Genomic DNA, 14,773 nt, shown 5'->3' with positions numbered 1-14,773 from the left:
TGAAACTAGTGATGGCTACGTATGCAAAAAGAGCATTCAAACACTCTTCAAACATACTGCTGTCCATGTAAGCAGACACACGAATGAAGTGAAATGTTGAACTACAAACCTGCCTGTAAAACCACGTTAGTTTGTTCAGCTAACTGAGCTCGCGCTAAAGAGAAATAAGTCTGAGATCACGTTATTTTCTTAAGATAACGTAACGCTACTGGTAGCGTTCTCTACCCTGCAATACGACAACATGTTTGCTCATTTTTTTGGTTATGTCCTCTACATGTCTCATGTGAATAAATAACTGGGGATGTAGCTTCAGTTTTTTGCGCTCTCTGGTCATAATTCTTTTGTTTGTAGCCATCAACTACACATGCGAGCCATTTGTTGGGTTCTGATGTTCAGGCGAGTCATGAGGAGCCCCCTTTCTATCCATGTTAGAGAGCTCAAGTTAACTAGCGAGCTAGCAGCAGCAGCTGATGAGATGAGTTTAAATTTTTGCTGAAGATTGATTGTTGATGACTTAAAAAAATAAGCCTTCTTCTGCCTGAAATCAAGGAGCCGTTGTCTTTAAAAATGTGTACTTATTATGTGGTGAATCTGCAAAAGTTGTCACCGCAAATTTCATACGTACAGCGCTGGATTGGAAGGACCGACAAGCTCGGCAACAGTAACGTTAAGCTAGGCGCTTCTTTAGCTTCTCTCCACTGAAAGTGGTCCTCAGAGGGCCCTTCGTCACGCCTTCTCCACTGGAAGCTAAGGTTTGGCGTCGCAAACCAGTTCCGAAAACTCCAGTTCCAAAGATAATCATTGAGAAATTTAAATTGAGATTTTCTGCTCCTCGGCTCCTAAACAGCTACACGTCGGCGCTCTTTCTGGACTGGACCCTGGACACGCGTCCACCGGTGGAGGAAGGCTCCCAGGGGGCGGTTTCCGTGGCAACAGGCAGGCGACGGCAGGTACGGTAATAAGGTCCCGATAGCTCGCAAAGTGACGACGAATAGATGAAAGGCGGCTATTCTGTCACTCACCGGGAAGGGAGAGCCACGCGGTGAAGAGGCAGACCTGAGAGCGAGAGTGTCCAACTGATGAGAAAACAGTAGCTCTCCTTTCATTCGCCTCCTTTCTGCACCGGTGGTCAGTGACAAACATCAACACCACGGCCAGCAGTCAAAAGAAAGTAGCAATGACACCCCCCCCTCAAAGTAATACTGTTCAGTTTAATTTTTATACTTTGAGCCTGAAATGGATCTCTGGATGACCACGAGTGTCAGTACCTCTCAGATTCTCCTCCTGATGGAATATTGAGCTGAGATTTGAGTCGGCTTTTACAATTCACACGGTCCTTATGGAATAGTTCTGTAGCACAGCGGTCACAAATAACACCTCTGGTTCGAATGATTGTGTTAAAGTGGATACAGCCTGCATCTACAAGAGGTGGTGAAGTTTACATTTTCTGCAGACAATAATGAGATCTATGCCTGATCACAAGTGGAGCTGTTTTATAGAGCAGGTTGAGTGACTTTCTAATTAAATTGAAACTTTATTCTTACAACTTTTGTCAACATATTCTGACTTTATTCTTGACATCTCAAACAACACAGATATGTGAAAAATGTTTTGAGTACGCAGAGATCTTGCTGAAACACACAAGTTATTAAAGTCCAGTTATTGAGGTGTATAAATGCCACACGCACATTTAAATAATTTAATTGGCCAAACAATTAAAGACACAAAAGAGGAGGGAAGAGTAAATCAAGACTGTGTTCACTCAGCAGAGATTAGGATTTCTTTAGGAATTCAATTATTGCTTAATAGAATCTGTCTACTGATTTAATAGACAGATCTGTATAACTTTGTTTCTCTACTAAGAACAATGCAAAAGCAACACTTTAAATCTTGTGTTTACCAGAGATGTGCTTGTACGTTTCTTGGAAATAAGTCATTCTGCATGAAAAATCCTAAAAACATGACTAATCTACAGAAGAAATCAAAGACCAACACCATCGATAAGTCAACTAATGGAGTAAGAGGGGGCAGACATTTCTACCATACAAGTGCATACAAATATCCCAGAATGCAGGAAATGAAGTGTTTCCTGGAGGAAGACGTCACGATCCCCCATCTCGTATACGTCCCCACCAAAGAAACCTGAAACCTAAAGCCCTTGCATACACACATGGAAACTCATTATCGCAAGCTTCCAACTCCAACAATCGATACAAATGGGACAGATTTTCTGCCTCGATAATGATATCTTTAATGACTTCTTTCTCTCTCCGTCTTCTCATCTCTATCCATCACATGCATTGACTCAAAACACACACACACACACATACACACGCACACAGTCTCTCCCAGGCATGCACGCATATGTGTGTGTGTGTGTGTTAGTGATACATCACTGATTGTCCAGTACTGTTTTTGTGGCAGCTGCAGTAGAGGGTCGAGGGCTCCAGAAGAAAGTACCGACTGATAATTCTGCTGTCGCTCGTCAGTAAATCGACACAACACAACACAACCACACACACACACACACACACACACACACACACACACACACACACACACACACACACACACACACACATATCAGATGCATGAATGCATTTTAGAACTACATCACTCTGTCCATACCAACACTTTGCAGAGACCTTCCCAATAACAGAACACACACACACACACACACACACACACACACACACACACACACACACACACACACACACACACACACACACACACACACACACACACACAGAAGAGAGCGTGCCCAAGGCCCCCTGAGGGTGCTGGTGGGCATGGCTGATTGACCCTGCCTCACCACTCTGCCAGAAAATCAACCAATTAAAAGATGCAGGCACCACAGCATCACTGGAGTTGTGGTTAACAGCAGCTGCAATGTTGAATTGGGAGGCAGCTGTGAGGAGCTGACCTGACTCCCCCCCTGCCCTCCCCCCCTCTATATCTTTACATATCGGTTTAACCATCTTTTTTCCCTCGATATCCACCAAGCATGCTGCAGCCTATTGAATGTAGAGCCACGCTACTGTCGGTGTATCTTCATACGATAAAGACAGAAAATGCAAAGGGGTGGAGAGGAGGCCATCAATTAAATCCACAGGAGAGAAGAGCGCATAAAAAGGACGGCAACTTTTTCTCCTGGCCAAATCAATTTGGCAGACAGCAGCTGAAATTGAACCTGGGCTTCATCTAATGATTGCTTTTAATAATTATGGCGTCAGACTACAGCACATCTGAAAAACCCCACTGTGTGCAGCGGCTCCACAGTGTCAAATGGTTCACACGCACCCCAAAATAAAATGGTTCTGATTCATTTAGTTTTTCTTCATTTCAATCGTCATATTTCATAATCCTAATTGTGCTTTGGCATGTCAGATGTCATGCAAATAAAGCCTGCTGAACTCCAGGGCGATGCTGCTAACAACTGAGGTCCTGCTCAACAGAATGAGCGTCAGCCTCTGGCGCCTCACCCTCACGGAGGAATCTGACACCGAGTAAAGGGAGCTTTTACAGGGAAAACATCTCATCCCATCAAAACCTCTTTCCATTGGGTTTTAACTGAACAGCTGCGAGAAAATCCGGAGATTTGAAGCCCGAGTCTTACTTACATGTGCTGGGAGAACTCGGGCGCCTCATCGTTGACGTTAGCCATTCGAATCCGCACGGTAGTGGTGCCAGTGCGAGGGACCTCCCCCTTGTCAACTGCCATCACTACGAACTCGTACAGGTGGTTGGACCTCTCGTAGTCCAGAGGCCCTGCAGGGAAGATGGTCCCGTGAGGGGAAATGGTGAAGTCTGGACTCAGGGTGTAATAGGTCAGCTCTGCATTCTCTTCGGAGTCACAGTCATTGGCGGACACTAGAGGTGACAGCGTAGAAATAGAGAATAGGGAAAAAAAAGAAGTTAGAGGAACTAAAAGACAAAACCAGGGCCACCTGGATCCCAACTTTTCCTTTGCCCTAAGAAGACTGATGTGATGCGCTCTCTAACACCACCAGTGGTGCAGTAGGCTCTCTAACACCACCAGTGGTGCAGTAGGCTCTCTAACACCACCAGTGGTGCAGGAGGCTCTCTAACACCACCAGTGGTGCAGGAGGCTCTCTAACACCACCAGTGGTGCAGGAGGCTCTCTAACACCACCAGTGGTGCAGTAGGCTCTCTAACACCACCAGTGGTGCAGTAGGCTCTCTAACACCACCAGTGGTGCAGGAGGCTCTCTAACACCACCAGTGGTGCAGGAGGCTCTCTAACACCACCAGTGGTGCAGGAGGCTCTCTAACACCACCAGTGGTGCAGTAGGCTCTCTGTTTACAGTGTGAAAGCAAGGCCGTCGATGTTGATGGATGTAGCCTTAATGAGGCTGTTATTCATTCTTAAACACGCAAACGCTCTGTCAGACACTCAGACATCTTTCTCAGTCTAAATCAGAAACACATAGGAAAAAATGCTTTAACACAGCATGACAACATAAACTCACTACTCTAGAGTTTTATTTCATTCTGTTTTTTTGCAAAAGATTGTTGTTGGAACATATTGACTGCACATTTGGTTTATTAATCAATATGCAGTAAATATATTTTAATTATAAATCCAATGTGCGGGGTTAGCTTAGAGTCTGGCAAAATGTCAGAAAAGTGCACGTAACATTTCACTGCCTGACTTCTACAGCAGGTCTTACAGAGTCAATAGTTGTTTTACCTTTTTTCTTTCCACTTGGGTTTCTTTAAAAAATGAAATGACTTGAAACAAACGTACTCATTATGCCAGTAAAGCATACGATCAAAGTCATGGTGAAAGAGGAAACATTAGCATTACAATCAAACAATGAAGCACAATCTGTTCAATTTATAATGTTTTCTTTTCTTCTATCTTGTATTTGAGGAACTTACCATTAGCACAGGATAGGTAATCACTTCTCATGCTATGTGAGCAAAGTGAAGATTGAAAAGGAGGTGATGCCCCCACTGACTTAAATGTTCAGTTCACACAGAGGGAGTAAGTGTTATTTGCACAGCGTGCATTGAAAGGACTGTCATTTTGCAACATTTCTGTTTCTACGTTACACATTGGAAATCCATGGAGCCCGAACTCGCTCGGCCACAAATTGATTGCCTTGCTAAAACTGAAAAGATCCTCCAGGGATTTGAATAAGCATATTTTCTGCAAACAAGTCTTTTGGCCATCAAACTCTCAATTCACCTTACATTGCATTTGGATCGTGCCCATACACACACACACACACACACACACACACACACACACACACAAAACAACAAGCTCAGAAGCACAGGAACACAGGCGCACACATTAACACGTCTCTGTCTGCTTCACTTCGTCATTGCCATAAAGCATCGGAGAAACTCTTTGCACACTTCAAATTCATATTTTAACAAAATGTCAACAAAACGAAAGGATCTGTTTATTAAAAGGTTTATAAACTCCGTCAGTATTTATCCACATAATTAGTTTTATTCCATTATGTCAGTACGAGTCCAATTTTAATTGGAACATAACAGATTAATTGATTCTGCAAAGGGTTGCTGTATTCAATGAAATGTTTTTTAACTGCGGCCTCCAGTCTTTCATCATCAAATTAAACTGAAATCAATTACATTTTCCAAAAAACATCTTCCCTCATAAAGCTGCAAGATGAAAGTGCCCTTAACAATTTAGTTGAACTGCAACAGAGAGGCGCATTCCATTGTTACTAATGGAAACCCTAATGAAAGTCACTGTAGAAGTTACAAATCGAGAGAAACTGCTTTCACAGCTGACCTGTAGCCAGGTTTGAGCTCCGTCTTCAGAGTGTTGGTCTGATAATCAGCTGGTGAAGCAGGACGACAGGCAACAAAAAAAGAACACATTTCGTGCATCTTTTGGAATAAAGTGTTACATAATTGCCCGAGTAAATTCCCAAAACTGTGTTATTCAGACGGAAGGAAAAGAACATTGTAATGTACAGTAAACACTGCAAGCAAAATGGGTGTTTTATCATTAAATTCCCTTGAGCTTTAGTTTACAGCTGCTTCTCTATGTGTTTTGTGTCACACTGCCTTCTTTTTAGCAGGGAAAAAAAATTGCAGTACACAACTGAAAACTGCATCAAATCCGGTGTGGAAATGGCAATTTGTGTCCACACTTTTTTATATTACAAACCATGGCGTTTGTAAAGTCTGTTATTTAGATTTATGGTCAGATTTGCAAGCTGGATAAAGTGAATTTACGGATGTTTACCCTGCACTGCCGCCCTGGCTACAAGGACTGACGCTTTTCTGAATCACAACTGAAATGCAGCCGTTTTGCTGCTGTAAAGTGATGAATAACCTCTCATCCAGGGACGATGGGTAGAAAATGGAGTGCGGCGCCGTCCTATCCCGCGCAGCGGCCAAACACATGTCACACATGAGTCAATATCTAATTTACTAAGTAGAGATTTGTACTCTTCAGAGCACCATGTATTCATCAGCGGGTCCCTCTGTAATCTTAAATCAGCATTGTTGTGCTGGCATCGCTACATGTCCGTCTGAAATATAATGATTTTGTACTGAAGATGGAAACTGCAGGAGACTCGGATCTCTATGGAAAGCAACATAATTGGCTTGCTTGGCACTCTGCAGTTCTTTTATCCAACTTGGCGGAGTACACATTTGTCCACTCATGATGGAAGTGATTATGGGATTACTAGCACATGATTTAGCAAAACCACGCTGGACGCCCTTTTCTCCCTCATTTAGTTTAATACCGTGCCTTTTAACCCGTTTAATGAAGTAAGGGGAAAGGGTTTCATTTGAGGAGGCTGGGCTGCTCAGCTTCAGGTGCACTCAGAACTGAATCAGTCACATTCATTGAGACATGAGCATTTTAACTGCACTTAGTTTTTAAATGTAAAAAGAAGAGCGCTTGGCTACGGAGCCCAATCTGTGATATAAAAGTGTATTGCTTTACAGCTTTTATTTGTCAATTTTATTAATTTATTGTTTTAAATTCTTTTGTTTTATTTTATTATTATTTTGACTGTTTTTCTCCGTTTCATCTGTTGCACGGTTTTACCCGGGTTTAACTCTTAACTTAGTTGTCTTCGTCTGTCAAAGCACTTTGTTTTTAAAGGTGCTTTATAAATAAAGTTATTATTGTTATTATTATTATCATTATTATTATTATTTTTGCCTATATTCAAATTACAATATGTAAAAGGTTCAAGAATACATATTTTTTCAGATATCATAAACATATACCATCTGGTTCGTATTTGTTTGCCAAAGATACTCACAAAAGTACAGACAACCTTCGCCCGACACACACACAAATACACGTGTGGGGGCGCACACACACACACACACACACACACACACACACACACACACACACAGCAGGGTGGAACTTCTCGCCTCCCTTAGTGCACCTGCTGATGGCAGCAAGCTGAGCGCATCATGTGCCTCCTACACCAAACACCTCATTTCCTTACTCACTCAGTAACTTTCTCCCTCAATCACTACAATTTGACAGATGACAGAAATAGTAAGGCTGAAACAAATCTCTGTTTTCTTCGACGGTTGCCACGGTAATCATAAAAATAAATCAAAGTTAATACATATGCATTACCCAAAAAAGTAACCCCACATTACCCCACACATGCATCAACATTAACCTAAGTATTATTAGCCATTATCGGAGCATTAGCGCTGTTTGTTGTTGTAGATGTGTTTCTAACAACTGCACAAAGTTGATTTTTACTTTTCATTTGCACAGCTTCATTCACTTTTACTCAACTAAACTGTCTTAGCTATATGCTATGATATAGCTATATGCTGTATCATAGCATATAGCTATTATATAGCATATCATATGATATGATATAGCATATAGCTATATATGCTATAGCTATATGTTAATATAGCTATATCATAGCATATGATATAGCATATATCATATATAGCATATAGCTATATGCTATAGCTATATTAACATATATAGCTATATGATATGATATATGCTATAGCTATATAGCTATAGCATATATCATAGCATATAGCTATATGTTAATATAGCTATATCATAGCATAGCTATATGCTATGATATAGCATATAGCTATGCTATAGCATATAGTTATATGCTATGATATAGTTATATGCTATAATATAGCTATATTAACATATAGCATATAGCTATATATGCTATAGCTATATGGAATTCCAGCTGCAAAGACAAACCTATTTTCACAGGATACAAAGGGATTTCACACATCAAAGCTGTTCTGTGACTTGCTGTCACACTGAGTAAACTGTGTGTGTGCTACTCATTTGCCGTTTATCAAATAGGCAATTTAAATATGGATGATAATGATAGCGATGTGGATGATTACAATGATTGCAATGCATTACAGCGAGAATACAGCACACATGTTACTACAATTACAGCCTCCGTCAATTTGCGGTTCACATCCACGTCTCACCAAAACGTCACCACTTAATCATTTTATCCTTTCAGACATTTGTGTGGAATTCTCATAATTAGCTCATAGATTCTGGAGTTACGCGCAGAAACGTGTTTTGTGTGGCCACGGTGACCTCGGACATTCACCACCAAAGTTTTCTCATCAGCTCATCCTCGAGTCCAAGTGGAAGTTGGTACCAAATGTGAAGAAATCCCCTCAAGGCGCTCCTGAGATATAGTGTTCAGGAGAATGCACTGGACGGACAACAGGGAAACGTAGCGCCTCAACAATGCTTTGTAGTGGAAACCCCATCCAAAAGTTTTCCGCCTGCAGCGGAAGTTAATGAGCACTTTCAATGCCGTGTCAAAACAGCAGTCATTAATAATTTACATAGTGCATGCAGCGTTTTATTTTCCTGCATTTTTTGTTGTCAATACTCATTTGCTGCCCGGTTGGTGTTTTCATTTTAAGCCAACAGTAAGCAAACCTGTTTATTGAATTTGAAGCACCACTTTGTTTTGAGCTGTAAACAGAATGATGTTGAGTTGCTTTTAAAGTGGGATTGTTCTTCTATTAGTCAGATATATATATGTTAATTTATTTACAGAATGTGTATTCTTTATGCAGCGTGCAGAGGGATAGAGAAGTGCGACATGTTTTGTTGGCAGTCTGTCAGAACCTCAAAAAGTGGCCTCCCCAGAGTTAAGCTACACTGTGACAGATCAAGTTGTGACAAGTCGCACCCACAACGGTTACAATTACCATTTCCCCACATAAGATGAAACTTAAGCGATCCCCGTGTGGAAATTGGGTCGTTACAGGAAGGAGAGGCTGGAGCAGCTGCACTGATGGAAGCGCTGGTGATTTCATGGCTGCCAGTGCTGACAAGCACCTCCTCAGTTTCCCTACCAGTCGAAACACACCAATGTTAAAACAGCTCAGCCACTCTTACTTTGTTCTGAAAGCCTCTACAGCGGGGCTTCTCTAACATTTCCATAGCACAGACCCCACGCAGGCGCACGCACACACACACACACACACACACACACACACACACACACACACACACACACACACACACACACACACACACACACACACACACACCACTGAGCTGCACCTGGTTTAGCTTTACTTCCAGGCATTCATGAGGTAAAATATGTTGTGTTTTTTGATGAAGTCTAGAATTTTACAATAAGTAAAGGCAGCTTCTTTAGCTCTTTTGTGAAGAACAGTGAAGTACATCTCCATGTCCCCTAGCAAGTCTGTACAACAGAACAACAATGAGAGATGGATTGAGTATTTTCAGTGCAAAACAAGGTCAAGAAAACAAGCACTCAGTGATGCCGAGCAGGACATACAGATGGGAGTTTGATGGGGGGGGGGGGTTATGGATGGAACACAATCTTTTGAGATTTGCCTGGGCGTCTCACCTTGCAGCAGGGACGTGGCTGTGGTCACGGTCTCCGGCACGCCATCCTTGCTGTAAATGGACTGGAGGAACTCGGGAACGCAGTCGTTTTCATCGACAATAACGACTCGTACCTGAGAGAGGGGTTGAGGAGGGGAGGGGATCGAAAGAAGGAGAGAGACGGGCAGGAAGTCAAAGATGGGAGGAGGAGGGGTTGGCAAGAGTAACTTACAAAGTCTACCCGCTTACCAAAGACTTTTAAAAACACACAAATCCCTGTCACACGTAGTCACCGAAAACATTGGCATTCAAATCTTAAAGGTAAAAATAAATCCATCATCAAGATCGTTCCACAAGACAACAAAGAAATTGAAATGCTTCAAGGACTCTTCTGACAAGATAGGAATCTTGAAAGTTGAACAAAAGAACAGAGAGTCTTGCTTCAGGTTTCTCTCATATACCTGAGTCAAACTGCATTGGGGTTACATCTGGAGCAGTTCAATTCAATTCAGTTTCCTTTGTGTAGCCCGAAATCACAAATCCTCAGTGCTTGAACCCTCATATCGGACAAGTAAACCCCCCCAACACCCACCCCAAAAAAACCAAGGCATTGACAGGGAGAAAAAGAAAGAAACCTCAGGAAGAGCAACAGAAAAGAGATCTCTCGCAGTCCATCCAATGAGAAACAATCCACATGACAGAAAGATTTTACTCAACATAAACAATATATTTTATCATATGAGGCTTGAAACGAGCGTGAAGTCTCTGCATTTGTCCTCTCATACATGTCTCAGTAACGCCGTGACTGTCTCTACATGCTAAAGCTGCCCAGGCAATCACAAGTGGAAATGCAGGAGATTAAAAGTCACACCGGGTTGGTGTTATGAAAATTTTAAATCTGGGATTACTACTCCAGGCACCATCCGGAATTGGTTTTCTTTGGGTCCGGAGTCGTTTTTCATCTGCGAGTAACCCAAATTAACCCTATCCCTAGCCAAGAGGAAGCCTCATCCCGACCAGCTCCAAAGGCGTGCCCTGACCCCGATCCCTCTGCTTCATTTACCCCACCTCAGTGGGGGAGCTTCTGCAGAGTCGGCCACTTCGCCAGTCAGCGGAGAATGCAATCTTGTGCAATTTTTTCAGAAGCCCATAGCTAACAAATGAGTGGATCAGTGTGCGGAAAAGAATTTATATGGTGTGAGCATGTAGGTGTGTGTGTGTGTGTGTGTGTGTGTGTGTGTGCGTGCGTGCGTGCGTGCGTGTGTGTGTGTGTGTGTGAGAGAAACACTGTAAGGCTGTTCAGTTCATTAGGGGCATGAAGGCAAACGCAGCATCTTCTGGCAGATGTTGACTGCCTGCTTGCAGCATTCAGGGGGAATAAATACAGACATGAGCTGGATGGAGAGCCTCTCTGAGCCCCAGACCAACTTCTTCTTTTCCTATAAAACACAGCAGTACAGACAAAAACACTACACACCACTCTCCAATACACACACACACACACACACACACACACACACACACACACACACGTTGTGAGTGGTGTGCAAATACCACTGGTATTAAATCCTGGTAGGTAAGATGAAGTTCTGTAATATCAGTTAATCCTTCAGCAAAGATCAGCTTGGAAGCAATGGACAGCAAAATAAAATCGGACCATGTCAACTCCCTGAGGTGATTTTGTGTTTGCCAGTGACTGTTAATCTTTGTTTGCCTCTGTGTGTGTGTGTGTGTGTGTGTGTGTGTGTGTGTGTGTGTGTGTGTGTTTACATGGCAGAGTGCCTGTGTGCCAGTATGACGGGAAATGGCGAGGGTTCGACAAGACATAAACATACGGCACATGTGTGTACAAGGCTGAGGAAAAGCAAGATTGAATGAGAAGAGAGGGGTAATAAGGCAAGATGAGCTCGAATACAGACATTGTGCACACACACACACACGCACACACACACACACGCACGCACACACACACACACACACACACACACACACACACACACACACACACACACACACACACACACAGGGAAGCTGCAGGCCGGTCTCAGGCTGGTTAGGTAACTAATGGCGCCAATGAGCTATCACTCCTGGAGGGAGAAACTTGGAAACTACCTGCAAATTAAAGTCATGCTCAGTGACTCCAGTCAACACGAGTACACCACCTCTGTTCACTATGTTGGTAGACAGAGACAGATTTTCTGAAGAGCAGAAAAGAAAGAGCAGCTACATAAATCGAAGACGCAGCATTATTTCTGCAGTCCCCTATTATTAATGTTATAGTCAACTTTAATACAAGAACAAGGGGAAAATAGAATGCTTTTAATCGTGCGGCTCAAAGCACTTCTGATTCATATTGATGGACAAACTAAAAATAAGCAGTCAAGCAGTTATTGTGTGCAAGTGTCTCGGATCCAAGCAGTCTCAGACAGCTGCATTCTTGTCTAAAATCGAACATAGTGCACACAACCAAAATGCCATTTAGGCATGGTCACAGGTCGCCATTTTGGATTGGTTGCCATTCTCAAGAGGGCGTGTCCTGTGTAATACGAGCCTGCAGGAGGGCAGACGCCAGGGGGGAAAGATATGGATTTGTTGAGGCCGTGACCGCCACTGTCCGGTCACCCTCGTCCCTGAAGTATAATGGTTTAGTGTTTTTCCTGCATCTATTTGCTAACCCTAAATGGACTGAACCCGACGTGAGCTCAGGTATCTGAGCAATCTGGGTAAGTGCATTCACAAACCATACATATCAAAAGAGACCAAATACAACAGATGGCTCCAGTGACATAAGCATCTCCTGATAGTTTATAGCTTTTCTCCCTCATATCTTTACAAAAACAGGCCATACTAAAAGGCACAAGAGACAAAGCGTCACGTAAGAACTTTAGCTGGAGTATCGTATTTGAATCCTAAATGCACATGTAGAGCACCTGTAACTGTCAGCTGCTAATTGATCAAGAGGCGTAGGCTTGACTAGTTTGTATTTAAATCTAAAAAAAGAGAAATTAAGCTCAGAGAAGAGTTTAAGTATTACCCACCAACACATCTAGTGAACACCATTTTCATTTGGATATTTATGCACTCACAAACACAAACACTACAGCTTTTGTTACCTGTTGGGAAATTACTGTTCACTACAAAAACGCTTTCAGTAAAAGACTAAAAGGTATAATATTATTTGATTTCCACTTGTATTTTTGTAATGTTGATTTAATCATTAAGCCAAAATAATCTTCAAACTGGTAGTCTGCTGTTGCATAACGCATACTAAAATGTTGGCTATTGTACTATCAATCAGCAGAGACCAGTGTATTAGCATGTAGCACTGGAGCCAACGTATTGAAAGGTGTCAGCTACCGCTCTGTGCTGTGCTCAAACAGCAGTTACATCTGAAAACGCCGCCCTGACTAAAGGGCGTGATCGCAGAAACGTAGGGCAGCTCCCCCCACGGACCACACTTTTAGCTCTGTCAGCACTGTTGCGGTTTGTTTGCGGTGTTAGCGTCGATAGCGCAGTTAGCCGTGAGCTGCTGGCTCAGCCGTCGCCATGTTGAGAACCGTGTGGAGGCAATAAATGGGCTCAGAATACCGTATAGCGAACCTCAAAGTATAAAAAACGGTTTATTTATTGGTAGAGAGCATGCGCAACATATTCCACTCTCTCTCATAATCCTTGTTCATACAGAGATCTGTAGAGAAGTCCCTTTTACACAGAGCCACAATGCCCTCTTGCTCTGTGTCCGTACCTTTTATACGGAACAGCGAGACGGAGTAACGGCGCGGCAGTCTCGCCTTGAGCAGGCTGTTTAACGCAATATTAAAACAGTTGAATGTGTTGAATGTCACCACCTCCATGCACTGAAACCACCTACGATTTGTTGTAGCCAATCAGCCCTCCATTATCCTCTCAATTGTTCCAATGTGATGTCATGATTGATGCAGCAGTTCGGTTCATTACGTTACATTACTGTCATTTAGCAGACGCTTTTATCCAAAGCTTACAATTCAGTATCTATCTACACACCGTAGACCAGGGGTATTCAATTAAAAGTCCAAAAGGTCCAAATTGAGAAAATCTCCTCGGGCAAAGGTCCGGAACATTACAATAATATCTAACTTGCGCTATTTAGTGCCATATATATATATATATATATATATATATATATATATTCAAGAAGCCTAGTAGTAGTAACAACGTCTCTGTGTAGCCAACAGCTGTCAAATCAAATGAAGAAAGTACACATCAATTATATTTTAACAATTATTATTCTCAGTTTTCAAATTTAAGTGGATGGATTATAAATAATACATAGAAATACATAAATAAATGTTCTTCTCATTTCAAGTCAAATAAGGGCTGGATTAAATAATAACTGACAGAACAGAAACCTTTTGAAAAATGTGCATCTTAATAGCAGAGCACCTCAAGGTGTCACTCAGAGAGAACCAGGACATTCTGATGTAGCATTTCAAAAGTAAAGCTCTTCAAAATCTCATTCATGAGACAATTTGTCTAATTTCAGATGGGCTTTTAGAGGAGATGGTGCATAGTTACAAAATCATTTCACCTCAGGTTAAAATGAGGTAATTCATTTTAGAAAAATGTATTTCACTGAATCGCCCTGCAGCTTTAAATTCAGTTTATTCAGGTGTGACGTGATGTCAATCAAAAAAGCCACAATATTATATTTTTCTCATCTTCTAACAAGAGCAATCTGTGAGCATGGACTTTATGTGTGGTTATTAAACTACTTGTTTCAGCTCTATTCTCTCTGTTAACATCATAGTTGGTCAATGAATTAACATGTTAGGATTCTGATCATATTGGGCTCTTAGGTTTATTTTCTGTGTCTTCATTTCAGATGTGAGTGGATACGTTTGCTCTAAAGAGTTGTGCTTTGTCTCGTAGTGGA

The 14,773-nt window shown here is 42.1% G+C and overlaps 1 protein-coding gene across 1 annotated transcript in view; it reads right to left on the bottom strand.

Annotated features, from left to right (window-relative positions):
• The window catches only part of si:ch211-186j3.6 (neural-cadherin), a 276,175-nt gene that overhangs the window by 175,504 nt on the left and 85,898 nt on the right, over positions 1-14,773 (bottom strand). The window contains exons 5-6 of the mRNA XM_068710718.1: positions 9,884-9,995; positions 3,624-3,873 (exon numbers count right to left, since the gene is read on the bottom strand). Coding sequence (XP_068566819.1) covers positions 3,624-3,873; positions 9,884-9,995 — 362 coding nt within the window. The remainder of the gene's footprint in view (positions 1-3,623; positions 3,874-9,883; positions 9,996-14,773) is intronic.

Source organism: Cebidichthys violaceus, unplaced genomic scaffold, assembly GCF_023349555.1.
Source record: "Cebidichthys violaceus isolate CVI_PGR_0920_01 unplaced genomic scaffold, fCebVio1.0.p SCAF_16, whole genome shotgun sequence".
Lineage (NCBI taxonomy): Eukaryota > Metazoa > Chordata > Actinopteri > Perciformes > Stichaeidae > Cebidichthys > Cebidichthys violaceus.
The sequence above is the reverse complement of the archived record's forward strand: the minus strand, read 5'-3'. Positions and strand labels throughout refer to the sequence as shown.